This window comes from Zonotrichia leucophrys, chromosome 7 (assembly GCF_028769735.1).
Source record: "Zonotrichia leucophrys gambelii isolate GWCS_2022_RI chromosome 7, RI_Zleu_2.0, whole genome shotgun sequence".
Lineage (NCBI taxonomy): Eukaryota > Metazoa > Chordata > Aves > Passeriformes > Passerellidae > Zonotrichia > Zonotrichia leucophrys.
In genome coordinates, this window is record NC_088177.1 from 26,712,057 (window position 1) to 26,733,720 (window position 21,664).

At 40.6% G+C, this 21,664-nt stretch overlaps 1 protein-coding gene across 5 annotated transcripts in view; it reads right to left on the reverse strand.

Annotated features, from left to right (window-relative positions):
* Positions 1-11,845: 11,845 nt before the first annotated feature.
* Positions 11,846-21,664, reverse strand: part of B3GALT1 (beta-1,3-galactosyltransferase 1) — a 172,888-nt gene continuing 163,069 nt past the window's right edge. For all 5 annotated transcript variants that reach the window (XM_064718325.1, XM_064718328.1, XM_064718327.1 and 2 more), the window contains 2 exons: positions 17,321-17,359; positions 11,846-16,751 (listed from right to left, as the gene is read on the reverse strand). In XM_064718325.1, coding sequence (XP_064574395.1) covers positions 15,542-16,522 — 981 coding nt within the window. In that variant the 5' untranslated portion in view covers positions 16,523-16,751; positions 17,321-17,359 and the 3' untranslated portion in view covers positions 11,846-15,541. The remainder of the gene's footprint in view (positions 16,752-17,320; positions 17,360-21,664) is intronic.

Below are 21,664 nucleotides of genomic sequence, written 5' to 3' on the forward strand. Positions count from 1 at the left end.
TTTGTATTTTGAGTTTCCATGCTCTGAGTGGATTACAGAGTTATTACAAAAGGCTGCTGTCCTTAGTTGGGGAGGAGGAGGAGGTGGAGAGGGTTGCTTTACCTCCTTGCTCTCCAAGACTTTGCCGAAGCCATTTTTAAGGCTCCCAAGGGCTTACTTCAAGAAATAAATGTTATTCCCGGGGCAGACCCTGTGCTGCTGTTTTCTGTGGACGGAGAGCGGGACGGCCCGGGGTGGGGTCGGCGGCCCAGGTGAGGCGCCTTGGGGCCTGTGAGGCCGTTCGGGGCTGCTGGTGCCCGCCGAGCCCCGGGGCTGCGCTGGTTCCTGGCAGCCGTGTGGCTGCAAACGGGGCGTGAGCCTTTTCCCGGGGCCTGGGCACTGTGTGCGGGCCCCGGGGCTGGGCTGGCTCCTGGCAGCCGTGTGGCTGGTGAACGGGTGTGAGCCTTTCCCCAGGCACTGTGTCTCCGGGCCCCGGGCTGGGGTGGCTCCTGGCAGCTGTGCGGCTGCGAACAGGCCGTGATGGAGCCTTTCCCCGGGGCTGGCCGTGGCCGGGCGGCGGGCAGGGCTGGCCCGGCTGTGCGGCCTCAGGGCGCAGCGCAGCCGTCTGTGGGGCAGGACCGGTTCGCAGCTGGGAGTTCACCTTTGTGCCCGAGTTGTGAGTAAGTAAAAAAGGGACCTGAAACGTGCACATACCAGTGACCCAGGTCACTGCATGCCATGGGGAGGAGCTAAATTCTGAGCGTTGCTATGGGATTATTTTAATGTATATTTCTCTAAGCATTGCACTGTTATTGACTAATCCACTTGCACTACTGCTACAATACTTTCTCAGACGAAGTGAATTCTCTGGGAAGCTTCTTTTTTTCACTGTTCTAGAAAAGAATGTTCGGAGAAGCTTCTTGTTTTCACTGTTCTTTATATATATCAATATATATAGAATATATATCTGGATGAAAATCATGTTCCATTCACTATACACCTCCCCAGAAGCTGGGAAAAAGTGTTGGGATATGAGTAGCAACTGTCAGAAGTGCTCATCTGCTGTGCTGGTTGGGGCTACAGGAGGTATCTAAATAAAGAAACTAATGCTTTAATTGAGGCAGGCAGCAGTATTGTACCAAGATAAAGTTGTAACAGTTGTTGCTCACTTGTGGTCTGATGCAGAAACCTGGTGATGCTTCTGTGGTTCAGTGAGGCAGCAAATTCGTGTGGCACTGTTGTCACAGCTGTGTTGGGTTTTAAAACTTTTTTCTTGTGTTTTTACTGCTGAGATATTGTGTATAAGTACAATGTGAGCAAAATGCATTTTTGAAAAGGTAGAAAGAAAGGGTAATTAAAGCTTTAGTGTGTTGAAATTACATTTGTAAGTAGTTTATACTTTTAGTATATACAGAAGGTAAAAAGAATTTGAAAATATATAGTGCATTGCAGTAGAAAGCAGTGAGCAAGCTATGATGAGTAGAAGTAAATGGCAAACATCATATTATTATGAACACATCATTTTTTATTATTTTATACACATTCTCTGTTGAGTAATAAGGGCAAAATCTAGCAGCTATTAATTTGTTCATGTTTTCATGAAAAGTGTTAAGAAGCTGGGTGAAGTTCTTATATATGTGACATTACTTGCCCCAAAATAGTGGTGGTGCTGGCTACAGCACCTGTCTTGTTTGAAAGAAAAGGTCTCTAATTAATGAGGTGAAGCTGGAACAGGGGAGCTGCCATGTAGCTGTCTCTAAGGCCAGGAAAATAGGGCTTAATTAGATGGTGCTAAAAATATAATCATCTGTATGGTGATGATATGCCAGCGCCTGCAGCTGGGCACTTGCAGGCTCTGTGGACTGATTAATGTCAGTGTCCATGGAGCCAGCCATGCCAGTGTGCTGGGCTGCAGCTTGCTGGAACCAGCTCTGTGGACTGAGATGAAAGTCAGTCAAAATGCGGTTCTGCATTTATTAGTTTCAAAGTGTTAGGATGAATATAAACATAGAATTTAGCTTAGCACAAAGCCAGATCTGGAGACTGGTTTTGCATGTGTAAAGGAGTGGGAGAGAAGGGACATTTCCAGCCTTTTATCCTGCGGGACTCCAGCGTGGGCTTCAGGCCAGGAAAGCTGTTTCCCATGCTGGCAACATATGCTTTTTGTGCCAAGAGAACAGGAGCACATGTCTTCCTTCTGACAAGTGCTGACCTCACAACTTCCCACCAACGAGTACAGAGTTGTGCATTCAAACTGCAGTTCAGCTAGCTCCTTTGATAAGTATTCTTGTTTTCTAAAACATTACCGTATGTACTATCACAATTTCCTCTGTTGCCCTAGAACACCCTTAGTGAGTGGGAGTGGAAGGAGGAGCAGGGAAATTAGTCAGGAAACTTAACTGAATTTCCTCTCTCTCCTATGTTCTCTCCTAAGATAAAAATGTGTGCCTTTTCACATAGCTTGGTCCATTGCCACATCTCCAGTTTTGGGGCTTCCAGAGCAGTCCTATGAAATTTGATTGTGAGGCATCTCTCTTCAAAATGTTTTTAAACACCGTTATTTCTCTGAGAGGGAATGCTGTGTGCAGCTTATAAATGGTGTGCCTCCCCCTCATGCTTTTCTTTAATCAGAGATCTGTTTTCCTTTTCACCACCTACCTCTGCATAATGATGTTGAACGGTGAGATTTGCCTGTGCCTGAGATCAATTAGCTCTGATGAGGATTCTGACACAGACCTAAAACATTGCTAATTGAGTGCATTGAAAATGCTGATTTCTATCTAGCAGGGAGCAGAGGATGTTGCCACCCGTTCCCACCTTACCCTCCCACATTTTACCAAAGCAGCAAAAAACCCAAAAGAAACCTTGTTGATAACAAATAGCAGTTAGTCCATTTTTTCTCTGAATCAATTATGATAGAACTTTATTCAGTCACTTGCTGTGGGTTTTTCTGCTGCTTCAAGTGGGCAGCCTTTCCACTGTCTTGCAGTGTACTCATGCATGTGCATGCACCAAGAATGCTAATTATTTAAAAATGAGAAGTTGGAAAAGGTCAGGAACCTACATCTTTGGGTTCCCTGTGCATGAGCTCTGCTAATGAACAGCCAGGTTTGCTCAAACCACAAAAACTCCAGCAAAGTCTGGTTTCCTTGCATTTTATTGCACAGTGGCCCAGCTGATGAAATAATCCAGGCATATTAGCTGAGCATTGTGACATTTTAGTTATTCATTTTCCCTCAATGACTAAGAGTAACATTGCAATGGACATAAAAATGTGGTTTTATATCTGCTTTATGATTGTTAGATTGATGCTCATCAAGCTGCTTTCACAGTTGTGTTCATCTGAGATGGTCAAGCAAACTGAGTAGTTGAGAAGCTGTCTGCTACTAATGACATTGCAAATATGGGCAACGGTGGCTCAGTGAGCAATTACAGAGACATGGAAGAGTATGTGGTAAGAAGGGGAAATATAATTTTCCCTGCATAAACCAATAAGGAGGCAATCTTGCCCTCTTTGGGACATGCATAATTTCCAAGCATGAATTTGAAAGGCTGTGCTTGTTTATTGTCTCAGTAGGGTGTAGGAAATCACTTGTGCAAGTGGATGTGTTTATGTAGAGGGACAGATACACAGAATAGAATTGGAGTAGATGGAAAATACATGCCTTTCCTCATTTTTTTCCCCTTCTAAAAATTAATAAAAAATCAGTAATGTTTCAAATAGGGAGGTTTGGTTTTATTTATTTATTCTTATGGAAAGAGACCAAATTGTTACCTGGTCCTTTTTCATCTATGTAATCATTCAGACTCATTAAGGAAAGATGCTGTTCATGAGTAGGAATGCTGGGGTTCTTTAGATTTACTTTGAGTAAAAAGGCTTTTTGAGTTGTGCCATGTTTACTCTGTAGATGCCATCAATCTACCTTTCTTTCCTTTGAGGAAAATTGAGTTATGATATATCAAAATGTATAAGAATGTGTGGTTATTTGGTAATACAATTGTCTTTTCACATAAAAAGTGGTGTGTATAGCTGTCATCAACAGGCAATTACAAATAATGAAGTAGAAGAACCAGAGAGTGTCTAGAGGGTTTGAGTAGGTGAACTTTGTGCTACTCTTGTCCTATAAAAATAAATCAGTAGGCAAAAAAATTTAACCTCACAGGTAGTAAAAGTGCTGTGTTCTGGAAGACAGGCTGTGTAGCACTAAATTGCTGCTTTAAGGGAGAAGCCTGCATTTCTACCTGCATCTGTATTTGAAAGCATGGAATTGGTTTTATGAAGCATTCTGGTATTGGGAGGGCGGAAAACCCACCGGACAGCTTCCCCCCTAACCCACACCTGTACTGTGCCTGTGGTGGTTTATAATGTAGAGGGCAAGGAGGGCTTTTGAAGACTGTTACCTTATCTCTGGTACTTGTATTAAGGTTGCTGAAAGTTTGGTTGTTTCCTTCTGGCAAATGAGAACCTTTTGTCAGTGCTCTGCTATTGACCAAGGAAGAACAAGGTGTAAATGGTCAGCAAACACAAGGATTTGGGGAGAGGGGAGGCGTGGGTGTCAGCGCTGCCTCTCCTGCCCGGCCTCGCCGCGGTCGGGCCCCGCTGCTCCGCCCGCTGCTCCCCGGCGGGAACTGACCCGGGCTCCTTGCTCCGGACGTGCCTGAGCCAGAGGTGAGCAGGGCTCCATTCTCATGGAAAAGTACCTTCCTAGAGGTACATTTACTATGCCTTTTTTGCAGGACTTTGTACTTAGGCAAAGAAATTGATTTTATGCTTTCCCAGCTTGCTTCTGTTGCAGAGATTTTATCACACAAGCTGAAAGCTGCAGCTTTCTGATAGTGCAAGATGGGCAATTTGTGAAATTAAATAAAATTCCTAACCCTTTTTTCCAGCTTTGTGGAAAGCTTTTTGTGAAGTGTTTACAGTGAAGAAAAGTGCAATAGTTATATGGTTGAGGTTATTAAACCTGCAGCTATTCCCATCATCTCATAGAATCAGCTAGGAATGCTGTTGCATTCAGGATCTGTTTCTCTCTGACTCTCTTTCTTCTCTCTCCTTGTTAGATCACCTCTGATTAAAATAAAGCGCTGGAGCATTTACTCTGTATTATGAGAAATAGGAAAAATGTGGGGAAATCTGCCTTGAATTAGAACAGGGAATCCAGAGGGAAGGACCATTATTGAAATCTTGGCCCCATGAATTACTAATACTTCAAAACAGCTTCAGTGGGACTAAAGTTTCACTCCCAATCTGTGTCGATTATGAGCTCCTCAGTTTACTCCTGGGGCTATAAAATGGAAAAGGATCCAATCCTGATTAAAGAGTAGGTGTGATTTGAATGGAAGGTGATTACTAAAATCTCTCTGAAGTCTTCTACCCTGCTTGTGCTGCAAGCTTTTCTTATTTATAATGGCATAGGAGAGCTATCCAAGCAGAAAATTACACCAGAGAGAAAGAGTTTTCTGATTATCTCTGATTAGGTTCAGTGCTAACCTTGTAAATTTGCCTGTCAGGTGGGGCACTGCCAAATCACCCATAAACCTGATGCTCTACAAAAGATGGAAAGGGTGAGGAAACACCTGCACTTTGTGTTGCTTGATGCTTTCTTTTTTGTTTTTTCTCCAAAAGGATTTTTGCAAAGATGAATCTAGACTCTGGGATGAGAGCTACTGAGCTACAATTTAGTTACATTAATTACTCATTTAGAAGTGCTTTGTGTTCATGGAATTCTGTGTATTTATGTGTATGGATTTATATTTGTTGTATCAAACATGTAATTTTGGCCTAAATGCAGTGACCTGAGTTTATTGGGAAAGATGTTAGAGTTGTGGGAAGAAGACAGAATGTGTACTAATCCTCCTGAAAATGCTGCTTTTCATCATGATGTGGCTTCTGATGTGATTAAAATTGCAATTTCACAAATATGTACTTTCAGAACTGTTCAGATAAATCTGTTGCCAATTGTCTGATGTGTTCCAGGCAGCAGAAAATCCCACAAATTATGATGTCTCACCCATTGTGAATTACTGCTTAAAGCAAATACACATCCTGGCATTACAGCAAACTTGAGAATGAGCACACAAATTAGAAGCAGTGGTGTACATGAAATTTCAGGACATATTTATTTTTCTAAAGCTTTATTATCTGACATAGGTTTCAAAGAAATGAATATTTTTGTCATCTGCAGTTCCCACGTTTTTTGTCTAGTCCTTGTACATAAGGTCCCTTTGCTCCTCCTTCTGTCCAGGGGTTCTTCACCTCTGGGTGGTGATGATGTGGTGTTCTCTTTGCTTCCTGTCATAGCAGGGTTTGGGTTGCAAGGGACCTTTAAAGGGTCATCTGGTCCAACCCCCTGCAAGGAGCAGTAACACAGAGTCATAGACTGGTTTGGGTTGGAAGGGACCTTTAAAGGTCTTCTAGTCCAACACTCAGTCTTTGATTAGATCAGGTTTTCTTGCTCTCCAGCAGCAGCACAGCTAGTAAAAGCAATACCTGGGAAAGGGCAGTGCTGTTTGCCCTAATGTCTCCTCATGAGCTGTCACCCATCCTCACAGTACTTGCTGAGGAAAAAGCAAATTTTTCTCATTTTATTTCTGTATTTAATATCCATGTTCCCAGCCAGCCATGCACATACAAGTACAATTTTTCAGATGGATTTTTTCTGGTTTTTCTTTTAAAAGTTTTCCTTATATTAAGCATTTTTTTTTCATTTAAACAAAATGCAGCTTTACAGAAATTGTGATGCATTAAAAAATAGTAAATTTTTAGGTGCTATTGAAATGAAAGGCATAAAAAAGAAATTATGAAATTATTGCTGGAAAGGGGAAACATGGCCAGGTGGTAGTTTTAACATTGACAACTCATATGATTTTTAGTTTACTTACTGATGTGTCTGTCCCAGCATTCAAATAAAATGTAGTGTACTCCTTTGAAGAGGTGTATCTGTGGTGTTTAGCAGAAGATAAAAGTGCAGGCTTGTTTTCAATGACATTTCACACACACAATTTCAAAACTATGAAAAAAAATTCAAAAGCATTTCATTTTAAATGTTCAGGAAATAGGTGATTTGTCACAAATGAGATAACTTTGTCTGCTAAAGGTTCACTCTCCTTACTTCATAGAAATCCTAAAATGTAATATTTTGGGCCACCATAATCTTTTCTCCAAGTTAAAATGTGCTCTCCCCCAGTGTAGAATTTGTGCCAAAGATCCTGCAAGGTTTTTGCCTTCTTATGCCAGAAAGCTTTCCTAAAATTGCTGCTACAGATTTTGTTTGGCTGTCTGATACAGGTGTAGTTTGCTGTGGTACTTAATAGGCTAGACATTTTTCTACTTGTTGACTTTAGGGGATTTTGGGTATTCCAGGAATTCAAGACAAGAAGCAACATCTGGAGTTTAAACCTTAAATTGACTAGAGTAGAGGCCTAGATATTTTAAAAGATGTTACATGTGCTTGTGGACCTTCTTCCCAGTGTCCCGTGTTTCAGTAAATGCCTTTGTCCTAAAGAAGGTCAGCAGTAATCATCCCATACCAGATAAACTGCATGTAACCTGTGGGGTATTTTGGGGAAAGTAAGGGTCACCTATTTACATTTACTTAGTCTGATCATTCCTCTGGGCATATGGCTGGATATATTGTCTTCACCTGTCTCTGAGATACAATTATGCATCAATATCTATCATGTTAGGCATGTGGTCTTGTGTGAATGGTGGGCTTTTTTGGTCTTGTTTATGAATTGATAAAACAAACAGCCAATAACTATTTTGTCAAATACTGACTTGCAGGGCTCAGTTTATTTTCCTATAGATACTACATGTTCTAAGTCCTTTTTAATGGAATCTGTGAACCATTGTGTAATTTATTGTGCCAATTAACACAAGCCAATACCTTTGCAAGTAATTAAATCAGTTTAAAAATGTTGCACAACTCACCCATCTGTTTGAAGTGACAGCTAAATTGCAGTATAATACAATTTAAAAAGCATACTTCCATAACCTCTACTTCTGTGACAGCACCTGCACTGTGTGCATGTATATTCCCCTATTAAAAAATGTAATTTTAATTACATGCTGTATATATTCTTTATCCTAACCCATTACTTTTATCCCCATGTGTAGAAGTGCTGAATCCAAGAAATAAAGCAGTAAATAATGCTGCCTTTTAATGAGCAATTAAAGCAGCCTGTCATCAACCTTGGCATCAGCTGTGTTACTAATTCAAGGTCCAGCAATGCTTAGAATGAAGCGGCGCTGGGGAAGCACAGGCAGGCTCATCCTGGCAGGACACCACTCTGCAGGGGCACCAGTTCTTCATTTCATAACCCATCCTGCCAGAGTGGTGGCAAACGTAACACAGAGCCGAGTGCACCTCGCACGGTTTGTCCTGAGTGCTCTGGGCCTTTCTGTGGCCTTTGTGCGGGGAAATGGCGTTCGGTGTAAAACTGATTAACTCAGGCTGTAAGGACTGTGGGCATGCCGGCAGCTGCTGGGGAGTTGCTGGCGCGGGTCGCGGGGCTGAGGCTGCGGATGGAGCTCGGGGGACACGAGAGGCCGCGAGCCGCCAGCTCCGTGTGACAAAGGGCGCCGGTGCCGCGGGGATGGACACGGGGACACGGCGGGAGCCGGGGCTGGAGGAGATCAGAGCCCGGCCGCTGCCTTGTTGGGAGAGCTCGGCGGAGCGCCGGGCCCGGCCGTGCCTGTGTCACCTCTGCTGTGTCTGTGCCACTCCGGCCGTGCCTGTGTCACCCGGCCGTGTCTGTGCCACCCCGGCTGTCTGTGTCACCTCTGCTGTGTCTGTGCCACCCCGGCCGTGTCTGTGTCACCCCGGCTGTCTGTGTCACCCTGGCCATGTCTGTGTCACCTCGGCCGTGCCTGTGTCACCCCGGCCGTGTCTGTGTCACCCCGGCTGTCTGTGTCACCCCGGCCGTGTCTGTGTCACCCCGGCCGTGCCTGTGCCACCCCGGCCGTGCGTGTCACCCCGGTCCCAGCGGGGCAGGTGTGTCCCTGGGAGTGCCGGAGCCTCGGGAACGGCGCGCTGGGACATTCCCTGTACAGCACCTGCCATGTCCGTAGCTGCTGCAGCCTCGCAGACTCTGTGTCTGTTCCAGAGGCTGGCGGAAGTTCATCTTCTGCTGTGAATGTGATATCAGTAAGATAAGCTGTCCTGTGTGGTGAAACGAATCTGATAATGCAGTTTTTGATAGCTCAAAGACAGCGACAGAGAGAAGTACTGCTGTGCTCAGCCTTCATGCAAATACTCTGGTAACAGATTCAATACCAGATGTCTGACTGTTAGGGAGATATGAGTAGAGCAGAGGCGACACAGAGAGCAGAAGCAGATAAAAAGGTTAAAACATTGAAATTGTGGAAAAAAGCATACTTGATTAAGTGGGAGTTAAAGTGAAACATGAAAAAATGCTGTTTTGAGTTCTGATGAACTATCCAAGGTTGTGAGGAAAGGTAAAAGGAAAAAAAGCCAAACAACCTTAGACTTGTGATAGTTATCTCTGCAGGCAGAGGCAAGATGAAAGACGATAGATCTTTTTTCCCCCACATACCTGAACTAGGTAATATAAAAGAAAAGATTTTTGAAGAAACAACTTAAAGTGCTTGTCCCTTGAAACTTGCTGAAATCAGTTTGCCAGGTATTAGACAGTGTAGGACTGTAAAGGTGTCAGGTAAGGGCCCTCTCTTCATAGAAACTCTGTGCTCTTGTCTTTGTGGCTGGTTTGAATTGATACTTTTAGATGGGAGAATGCTGAGTCATACAAAATCAAATAAAGAAAATGGAAAGAGTTTGGGAAATAACAGGGAAATGTACCAGATTGAAACAGATAGAGAGTACAGAAGGACAGTGGCTAAGTGACTTTTGTAAATCAAGGGAAAAGCTTGTAATGATGCTGTGGAGTGTTCTCTGCTTCCCCCTTGCTTTTACTGCTACCCTAAGATACCTGGAGGTCCTGTTTCTCTTTGGAGAAAGATGTCATGTTAGAAAATAGGCCAGAGAAAGGAGCTCTTAAAGACAAAAGGGATGCTTGATAGATGCAGATATGGTAAGTGTTAGCCAGCACACCTCAAGTTTGGGGTATTTGCTTCACCCAAATAAAAGTTGTCTGCATTACAAAACCACAACACTTAATTCTGTCCAGCTTGATATGTAATGCTGCCTTTGCAGAACAAGTGCTCAAGGATAAATCTTGCATGACTAATAAATGCCTCTTGCTCTTGGCTCTTTCAGGTGAGGCAGAGCTATAATGCAGATTCAGCTAATATGCAGACCTAGCAGAAAAATGGGTTTTTTTCCTGTGTTAGGCAAGTCATCAGAGGAGATACTTGACACAACTTAATTGCAGGTGCAGTTGAATAAATAAGGTACACTCTTTCTTTTTTAATTCTCCCCAGATGACTCCTCTTCTTCCATTTCATAAATTCATATTTTTTAACAAGAGAAAAGGAAGCAGATGCTATTCAGTACAATGTTCTGTGTCATATATATATATTCCTTTTTTGGTGCATTGCTGCTGTAACAGGCCAGTGTCAGCACTTTTAAGAAGGTTTTCTACATGCTATTTTCACTTAGGGCACTGCAAATTTCTCTGGAAAATCTATGAGAATCAATTAAGTAAATGAGAAAATAGAATGCTTGTAATTAAGATAATCAAGCTACATGCAATCTGCCCTGCTAGTGCTGATATCTGTATATCTCCAAGCTGTCTATTAATTAAACACCATGTAAGTGTTGCAATTAGACTCAGGCTGCTTTGGTGGAAACAAGAGATGAAAATGATTGGAGGGGTTTTGCTGTATGTGAAACTCTTGGTTGCTTTAAAGCATCTCGGTGTGGTTTGTAAGGTTGCTGCGTTGCTGCAGACATTGCTGGGATGCCTGAGGACTCTGTTGCAGGCTGCAACTACTTCTGGTGACCACTTTGGTTTGCCAAAGCTACCTTTCTTCTCAGGGGTGGGGTTATTTTTCCCTCCATTTCATGAATAATGAGTTTTGGATATTGAGCTCCAAGGGCAGTGGAAAAGAGCTTGGATACTTTGTTCTATGTAGGAAACTGCAGGGGAGAAGGGGGAAAATGAAGGGAAGAATGGGGAGAGATGAATTTTTCTGACATTCTTACAAGAAAAGGGACTTCTTCCTACTTTTGTGTTACTTAGGTTTTTTGCTTTTATTTCGATATGAGGACCCTAAAGTTGGCCAGACCTCCCTGAGAGACAAAACAGTATGGTAAGATATGTGTGTTGGGAGAACAAAGGCTACATGAGACTTCCTGAGTAATCTGAGTGTACTCAGACTGTGATTCTTCATTTATTTGCTGGTGCTTTGTGGGGTGTGGGGAAAGCAAAAGGCTCTGTCATGGTCACTGTGTCTGTGAGAGACTGGGAGGACCCCTTCCCTCTGCATGGGTGACCCAGCTGATGATACAGCAACTTCAAACACCTTTATTGTGGTTTTATGAGATGTGGGTTTTGGGACGTTTCTCCTTTTCTCCTGTGTGCAGCTTTTGATGGCTGCAAGCCCAGACATGAAGACACCATGCCAGCAGCAGAAGAGCCCTGCTGAGGGTGTCAAAAAGCTTTGCCACCTCAGAATGGCCAAACCTGGGTCTCATTGGCCGGGGGTGCCAAAGCAGCTAAATAGGGCAGAGCAGGGGATGAGCCCGTGTGCTGCTTTGCCAGATATTGCCATGGCTGCATTAATATTACTGCTTTGAAGTTCACAAGCTTTAGATGAAGTAATACACCTGATCCGGGTGGACATCAGCTTGATGAAGTTGTTGCGCAAATAATGAATTAAAGTAGTATTTTGTTTGGTTTATTTATTTTAATAAAAAAAAAAAATCTGCATTAACAGCACAATATTCTTCCTCATGACAAATGAGCCAATTCACTTGTTTTCAGGTAATACAATTTACATTTCTAGAAAGAAGCGAAGAAGAAAACTTACAGGACACCTTCCATTTTTCACTTGATTTTTTTTATTATTATTTGACATTGATACAAAAAAATAGTATCTTGATTAGCAGCTTTGCTGGCAATCCCACAAAACTGTAAATAATACATTAATCTAAAAGAATGCACTCCTACAGACACTACAGATAAAACAATATATACAATTTAGACAAATAAATACATAAGTACAGCCAGTCATATATAATGATACACCTAAATTTCGGTTACTGTTGACAAGCTTTTCTAGTTAATTACACTCTTCATTTACAAATTGCCATTGCCATCTACATTATAAAGACAAAAAACCCTCAAAGAATCAAAATTAGTACTTAACATTATTATTAGGAAATGTGGAAAATGAACCTTGAGGCTTCTGTTTGAATACTCTCACAGTTTTAACAAAATAAAAAAGGAAAAAATGCTTTTGTGAAAAAATTCCTCCTAAAGAGAGGCACTTTCCCCCCAGCTGCTTCGCTCAATGTGCTTTTTTCATATGCATTTTGGAATCAAAATATGATTACAGTCAAACTTTTGAAGTGACGAGAAGCCAGCATGTTTAACCAAGTTGTCATTTGTCCCATGCCCAATGAAACAAAATGACCTTTAAGTAATGTAAATATTTTTTTGATTAAAGGAAGTCTATTGAAAACATTTGTTTCTTAACAGTATCCCACATGGCACAAATACCACTGAGTGGAAGGGAAGACTGTCCCTATAAGTAGATGTATTGCTTCCTTTCCATATCCAGTTTCCAATAGTGAAATTTATGAGCAAAGTGAAAACAATAAATCTAAGTGTAACGAGCTAATGAAATCTAATACCAGAAAATTAATACAAGTAGAAAATTAGGATTTTGTTGTGTTGTTTTAAATTCACTTGACAGCAAAAGAAAAAGTATCTTGTACATTCAAAAATTAGGGCACACATGCTTAAGGCTCTTGAAACACTGGACAAATATAATGCCTCACTCAGCTCCATGCATAACAGAATTCTACATAGCAAGCAGACTGACACATATATACAGCTGAATACAGAAGAAAATGCCTTAGAAATATGTACATCAGTTTCAAGATGAACATTTACATTTCTGTTGAAGGTCTGTCTATTTATAAATGGCAGGAAATACACTTTTTCAGATACTGTTTTCAAGGTGTACCTTGCAATTATTAATGCAATCTACTTGTGTTAGGAGAAATTCAAGGCTACCATGCTGCTTGAGCCCTGAGGTATCTGGACTGGGAGCCCTGCTGTCCTCCTGGTTACTAAGCAAAGGCCACAGAAGCATCAGCAGAAATAAGGCAACCAAATCCATTTGTTTGTGATTCAGAACCCCCAAATTGCTGCACAGTGCAGAGGGATAGCAGAAGTGATTGCAGCCTGCAGGTTCAAATTATTACCAAATGTGTTCTGGGCAGGATGGCATCTGTGCTATCTGATTTACCCAAGGGCTGGGGATGAATTCCTCCGATATTTCCATTCATAAACAAGAATATTATGGGACTTATGTAAGGAAATCTGAACTTCACCCAATCAAGTGTGTTACATATTCACTTATGCAATTAGTTGTACCTTGGAAGTTCTGGATTTAATAGGGCATAGCAGCTTTAACAAGGACTAGATCAACTAGGGAAGGATAACTCTTTAATTACGCTGTAAGAGATTTAGTGTTCTTATAAAATTACTGGGGTTTTGGTTTGGGTTATTTTTATTTATGAAGGGTACACAAGCTCCTGTTAACAGTAACTCCTAGGCTGCCTATTGTGTAACTTCATCTTCAGATCTGACATAGATTTGCTTGAGACGGCTCCTGCTAGTGCCTTAAAAGCCAGGTACACTTTACCTTATTTACAAGTAGTTTCTTTTGAAATGATAGCGCTGCATCTGTGAACAAGACTAACAATTTGCCATGAAACTGCAAACCTTTTAGGATAGCATCTTCATTCTGTTACTGTTCTCAAGTGCTGGCTATGTCTATGGCAAAATCAGGTCAAAGTTTCCCTTTAAATTCTTCTTCAGTTAATTTCTGACAACTTAATAGACATTCTGAATAACATACAGACTTAACAGTTTTGCATATGTTACACATAATGCCAGCTGCAATGAATGAGACTGTGTGTGCTGAGCACGGTGTGAGCAATCTTCAGCTGATAATACACGTGGTGAGTTTTGGTTTTTTGTAACTTGTGTGTGAGTTCTTCATTCCAAGTTATTTGCTGAGCAATACCGTGTTTCACCTCCTTATTATAAGGTGGTACTGAATAGAGATGGCCTGAATTTATCAAAGAGTTTTCATGACATTTCATAAACATTCATATTCAAAATACATTTAAGCATGTTATGAAATTTGAATAAGTCTTGTGTACTTGATCTCCTGAGTGGGACCTCAGTGAGTATTGACTGTGATGAGTAAACTGAGAACTTTAAAAGGTTTTTTAAAGGATATAATTTGTGTAGCTTTAATAGATTTTGCTTAAAACCCCTCTCTTTTGCTGTGAAATTTGTACATATATGTTATGTATTCTGTTGTATGTTCAGTCAACAGAAAATTGATTGCATTCTTTTATTGGGCTAAATTCCTCATTTCTACACCATTAAAAATCTGTTAGGACTTGTTTCTATATGTACTGCAGCACAAAGTAAAGCTTCCCCTTAAAAAGTTGCTTTTGTGTTACTTGTTTTCAGGTAAATAGTGCACTGACTGATGTTGAAATATGCTGTTTATTGACACTTTTACCATTCAGGATAATTATATATTGCTATTCAAGGTGTTTAATGGAGAATCCATTAATACTAATGACAGACATTGCCTTGCTTTGAAATTAAGAGTTAAGATATTCATGCTTTTCTCATATATTTTAAAGATAGTTTTTCATACATCTCCCTTGCCCTATTTCACCTACAGATTTACTTAATTTTTAAATTGTGTTACATATTTTATGGGCTATTTAAGAAGTGTAAAGAAATGGGCTATTCTGAAATAATTTAAAGTAATGCCATTTGGTGGATGAAAATATATTTCAGTTTGTGGGTTTGTTTCTAAGGCCAATGAAACTTTGATGTTCTTACCTGTCTAAATTCTGCTATTACACCATTAGTAAGCTATTTGGGAATTGCACAAGTACTATAAAATACACATGTCAAAGTAGGTACAACATTTCAGTGCAAATGTATGCTGCTTAATTTATTAACAAGGCTCTAAATAGAGACGGTTGTAGGGTGTCAAAAGGAGAATAAAAGTATGTTTGTAATTCTTCATTTCTTAGAGCCTGAGTCTTATCTCAGAGGCTGGGGTGTGAATTGTTAAGCAGCTCATAATAGTTTATTACTGTCCTTTTACACACAGATGCAAGAATGGATATGTGCAATTGATGAAAATTTACAAAATCTGAGATTTGACTCCAGATTCTTTCAGTTGGCATAATGTCCTTACGAAAAAGAGCCTGAAGTTTGTAAACCAGTAGTCAAAGTGAGAATGAAAAATCAGTCATTAAAAAGCCTCTCACAGTTAATATCCCACAGTTTAACCTGTAAGTCAGCAGATCACTTTGTCAAAAAATAACCAAACTCAACCAAAATTTAAAAAAAGGTATTTACATCTGTAAAAATCTTAACATCTAAGGTGTTTCTTGCTGGACATGTCATTCCAAATTTTGTGCATTTCTTCTGGTGTTATCTGGTGCACTGTGATCACCCTGCGGTACCTGCACAAGCTGTAGGCCATTTTCCAGTGATTGAAGCCACTGTTTTGGAAGGGGTGAATGCCCAGCTTCCGAAGGCAGAGTCCAACGTACACATCTTCAAGATGTAGAAGTCTGGTATGAAGGGAGGTTTTGTAAATCAGTTCTGCTACATCAGCTGAAAAAATGTAGCCAGTGCCTGAACAGAAGGGTGGGTAATTGCTGTCGGGATACAAATCTCTGGGCATGTACCACTTACTGCGAACATCTCTTATTGGTCCTCCATTTATAACATAACCTGTGAAGTACCTTCTCCTTGGCTTGGTGTTAGGCTTCAGCAGCTTATAAATAAGATTGTCCATATTTACAAAAATATCACTGTCTGTCTTCATGACATACTTCGCTTTTGAACAAAATGTTGCTACCCACCTCATCCCCATCAACGTTTTCAGAGTGAGGTTATGGTAAGAGTCGATAAAATCTTCCACAATAATGTCATGAAAAATTTGGCTTTCTTGCTCTACCATTTGATTTAACACAGGATCTGCATTTTTTCCAAGAAGAAACAGTGTGGAGATTTTAATTCCTTTGAAGTTGTTTTCATCGCCCCACGTTTCTCGAATGGCTTGCCTTGCATCAAACTCTTTGTGAGTCGTACTGATAAGAATGACCAAGAATGGGGCGCTCTTCTCACATTTGTTGGGTTCATTGATAAGGAAGTCAAAGGAATGTGGATTTATAGGTCGAGTTCTTATGTTGCCAAAGGAAACGTTTTTTCTGGCTATGGATATGCTACTGACCTGTCTGTGGCCCGTGTAGGAAGAAGTCGGACGAGTTATACTCAAGTACCAAAGAGCACTTGCCCAACAAACTACTGTCAAAATGTATAAACACGAGACCTTTGAAGCCATTGTTCCTCTAGCTCTTCTATTCCACGTGACGAACCGATAGCCTTTGTAGCGTGAGTGCACCTGTGTCCTGGAGAGGCAGCATATTATTAATGAAACTTGAAAGTTCGATACAGAAAAGTAACTCTGTAATCATTCATGGATCTCAAATAGGAGCTATTAACCCTGATGATACTCAGCTTTTCTTCTTTCACTGGCAGCGGCTTCCATTTCTTGGAATTTTCTGTTATTTCTGAAAAATATGAAGAAAAATTTTCCACTGTGAGACCATAAAAGCCTAGGGCATGAAAAATGAGCTTATATATGGTTGGCCATTAATAAGTGTCTTAATGCATTTCTCAGATATTTCTTTTTTTTCTCTTGAGGTACCAAAATGCAAGGTAGTGTAATGGAATAGAGCAGTGTAACTGAAGTAATGACTTTATGATTGGTAATTCCTCAAAGATGGTTTTATATAAAAGAAGATAAGCATGCATAGCATGCTGACCATTTAGATAATTTTAAAAGTATATGAAAATAATTTTATGGTTTCTAGCATTTTCTTGCTTCTTAGCATTTCTTCTGGCCAATCTTTCAAAATGTCCTGTGGAACATTTTAAAATTATTTAAAGAATGAAAAATAGTGTACTTTGTTCTAGGATCAGCAGCATCTGTGGCACTGTGCAGACAAATACAAGTCTAATTTGGTCTAAATGTTAATATGTGTCCTGCTAACAAGAACACACTTTGGTGGAAATCAGACAGAATGGAACTGATTGGGAAAGGTACAGAAGAGAGAGAGAGATATGTATGCTGTCTTACCCATGCAAAGATCAGCGCTCAAGTAGACTCCATAAAAATCTAAAAATAAAATAACACAGTTCAGTTATTCTTATAGGTTTCCTTCTCCTCTCCCCCCAAACCAGTCTTTCCATGAGCAATCCTAATTTGTGCACCATGCAAGATGAATCACGATGGCAGCCTAGTAGTGGTGGTACTTCACTGGCTGGTGTGCAGGGAGTTGCCTGCCTGGACAGGGCTCTGGCACTGGCAGCCCCATCTTGGGCTGTTCCAGTCTTGCCTCCAGCATCAGGTAGTTTTGAGACTTTCCTGGATTGAGGGAGTGTTACTGTCCTGAACCTTCCATTGCTCTTGGCAATTTTGCTGGGAACCAGTTCAGTTTATAATAATTTTGTGGAAATGAGACAAGCTGCCTCAAGCCTGCCAGCTCAGTGCTGACTCCTCCAAGGCACATCAGTAGCTGGAGAGTGCCTGCAGGCTCCACCTTCCTGAGTTTTACTGTTGCATTACTTCAGAGCTAAAGGATAGTAGAAGCATGCAACAGAGGAGCTTTTTGCGAGACTCTCAGAAATATTTAACATTTACTTTGAATAGAAAAAATAATGTATTCAGATAAAAAAATAGAAGCCTTGTCTTAGAAACGTCCTCTCTGATTTCGCACCACTGACACACTGCAGCCAGACCACCCCCTAGGCAGGCCATTGGAATGAAAGGACTTTTAGGTACCCTGTGCATAGTTTCACACTGAGGTTTAACAACAACAGAGAAACAACCTGAACATTTGCTAAATCTATACAGACTGTATTCTCCTTATAAATTCTTACAGCTAGTCCTGTCCTGCTAATCTTCATTACATGCACTTTTAATTGTTTAATGGCCGGAACTCACATGCTGCTCTTCCCTTTCACAAACTAGGGTAATGTGAATTTTTTGTCTAAGAGCTTCATCACTATCAATTCGTTTTGCCCTATACCTGGGAAATTTAATTAGCTAGAGGTGGGCTATGATCTCTTTCATTGCTTGTCACAGGACTCAGGGTTTGCAGTCTTTTCCCATCAAGCAGTACCAGCAAATGTTTGGGAGCAGTGCATTTAAGTGGGATCTCTAATTGCTCCACAGGGCTGCAGAAGACAACAATCTTGGGAGGGCAGACACATGTACCTCCTAAATAGATGTGGTTGTGATAAATTTATACACAGATGCCACTGTAATGTCCAGAGAGGGGATGTATCATGCTTTAGCAACCTGCTGTGATACAGTTCTAAGAAAGGCAAAATCCATCCCTGGTCTGGTAGGTTGGTTGTGTTTCTGGCTTCACTGTGAAGCTCTGCTAATGCTCCCACTGGAAATGCCAGTGAGGAAAACCACCAAGTGCAAAAAGCCATAATATAATGAAGACACAAGAGTGTCAAGTCTAGAAAACTGCATTAATAAAGAAAGAAATACAGCAGTAGTGGATTGGAGCTGTAGAGCAAGAGATGCATAAGTCAGTGTGTTTAATGGACTCCAGCATTAGGGTCTCACAAGTAAGTGTAATATTCTGCATATGATGTATTATTTTAGGAAACTATATATTGCATTATCTAAAAGTGTATGATGTTCTACATCTTTTCTTTCATAAGGATAGGTGCATTAGTTACCATGAGCACTGTGCAGATCTGAGGGAAAGAAAAATTGTAACCAATGCCTCTTACAAACTGCAAAATTACATAAAATTGCTTTTCAGTCCAGTAATGTCATGGCTGTGATATCCAATCTTGTGTGCTCTGAAAGGATTAGAAGAAACAAAAGCCTTACTCCATTTTGAAAAAAGATCCTGAGCTGTTGTAGGGAATTTTTTTCTCAGTTATGAAATCTATAGGTGGCTGTGTGGGATGAATGCTTCTTATATTGACCCTTGGATTGCTGGGTCTTGAAACAAATTTATCTTTTTCTGTTGAATATTTGGTGGGGTTTATTTTGGTCTACTTGTCTTTTAAAACAAACAATAAGAGTTGATATGGTTTGATTTGGTTTGGAGCGTTCTACACCAACCCTGCAGAATTTTTGAGCAAAGTGCAGGTGAAGTGGTTAAGAGTGCACAGGCTGGAGTTTTCCTGATGAGTGAAAATTTATATTTACTTATTTTTTAGGAAGATTGAGGGGAAAACCAAAATGAGAGCTTCCTCCTATTCCAGCTTTTGTGAGGTGAAAATGTAAAAATTAAAGTTCATATTCCTTCTTTACTTGAGCTCTGTGCTATATGTGGGGAAGAGATTTGAAAGAAAAGAGCATAAGCAAAATTGGCAAATAGTGTGAATACAATACAAGTACAAATAGCTAATGCAAGTAGCTGAGAAGTCTTGGTCTGTAATTTAGGTGAGATTATTTTTGCATCCAGGATTGATCTTGCTTCCTCTCTGCAGGATCACAAAGGGGTTGGATAAGTAGCTATGTTGTGTATTTTTCTGGCCACAGGGCACATGCTCCTACAGGTTATTTCTGGTAACATTGGTCCTGCCCAGTAATTTCAATAATGTGTATTTTGTATTTGTGTAAGAAAATACCTAGCTTGATTAGGCCAGGAAATATGAACTAAGCAGGGAAAGACTTACTTTGTGATGATTTAGCAGTCAAGAATTTCAGAGGTAGCCAAATTCCATTATTAAAGATGATGCTAATTAATCAAGATCCTAAACTAACACCTAACTCAGGCTTACTGCAACACAGGAATAATTCTAGGAATTTTGCAAAATTATTCGCAGTATCAAAGTCTGTGACAGCAGACCTTTTTGCGGTCATGTCTTGTGACCTGTAACAAATTTACAGCCTTGTGGGACTTGTATGTCAAGGATGTGAATTATATGGAGGGAAATTAGTGTAAAACTCATGTACTCAAACTACAGTGAATTAAAAATTTTGTGTTAATTACTCATTTGGAAAAGAGGAGGAGTAAAGTATGTGAACTAAGACCACTATGATCAGAATAATGACTGAAAGCACTTCAATGCCCACATTGCTGCACTTCCTTTAGCAGTTTGGCCAGAAGTTATTCAGAATATTTTTAACCTCATCAATTGTAAGTATTTCAAAAGTGGCCTTCAATATTTAAGTGTGTAGCAAATTCATTTATATATTGTATTTTATTCCATTTAGATGATGGATTCAGTATATCATCACTAGAAGGATATTCTTTTTTCACTTGTGCCATGATCTTTAATTTGGTGTTGAAATTCGAAGACCTTCTAACCAGGAGGGATGTCAGAGGGAGAGTGAAAAGCTTTTATCAGCTTTGGATTTTGGAGTAGAAATAGTCTGTTGGAATAGACTTTATCACATTTAGGGATAAGTAGACAGGCAAAAGAAGGTGTCATGCCCTTTCCTTTCTTCTTTCAAGTGAAAGAAAGCTTTCTAGCAGGACAGTAGCAATGGTTAAGCTCTTGGATCCTTGTTTTTAAAATTGTTTTAATTCAATATGTCCCTTTTCTAACCTGGTAGTCATACTATAAGTAATAAAGGACTCAATCACTGAGGATAGACGATGGCAAAAAGCAAATGTTCAGCATTGTGTTTCCATACTGTGACACGAAGCTTTGCCACAGCTCAGTTGTGCCAGCCAGAGGAGCCAGCCAGTCGGAGCACAGAAAGCTGTACTGTGTAACTTCTGTAAGTAATTGTCTGGATGAGGACTGTATTTGCAGCAAACCTTTTATGAGCTGACTGCACATGAAGAATAATCCTCCAGATAATGAGCACATTTGAGAATCTTGATAACTATTCATGGGCAATTTTCAGGCAGATGCCAAATGAGTTCAGCTAACGTCACTCATCAAGGACAATATTTTGCCAATATTTTGGAATGCTGCTGTCTCTGTGAGAGGCTGTTGATCTTTCTTTCAAAAAAGCCTGTCCTATGTAAGTGCAGTTGCAATAATGTGTGTAGATCACAGTGGAGGTGCCCGATAGAAGCCACAGCTCCTGAAGCCTGGCTGGTTGCCATATCTGTAATCCATGCCATGCCACTGCTGCTGAGGGAGGTGCTGGGTGCAGGATGCTGACTGAGTCCTGGGGATGACCCTGGGTGAGAAGCCACGGGAGATCACAGCTGTTCATCCTGACACCCAGGAGTCTGTTAGGCAGAACACAATTGAGTCAAATTAACACTCTGCATCTCTGCTAAAGGGTACCTTTCCCTTTCCCTGGAAAAAAGAGGGAATGCAGCCACTAAATTATTTAGTAAATGTAGCAAACTCTTCTCATTTTCCCTGAAGAGACATTTTTGTAAGTTTTCTATGATCATGGCTTTCATCTGTATATAGACCAAGATGCTGAAATGTCTTCACCATTTATGAAATCTGTAAATTACCTAAGGAAAAGTCTGTCATA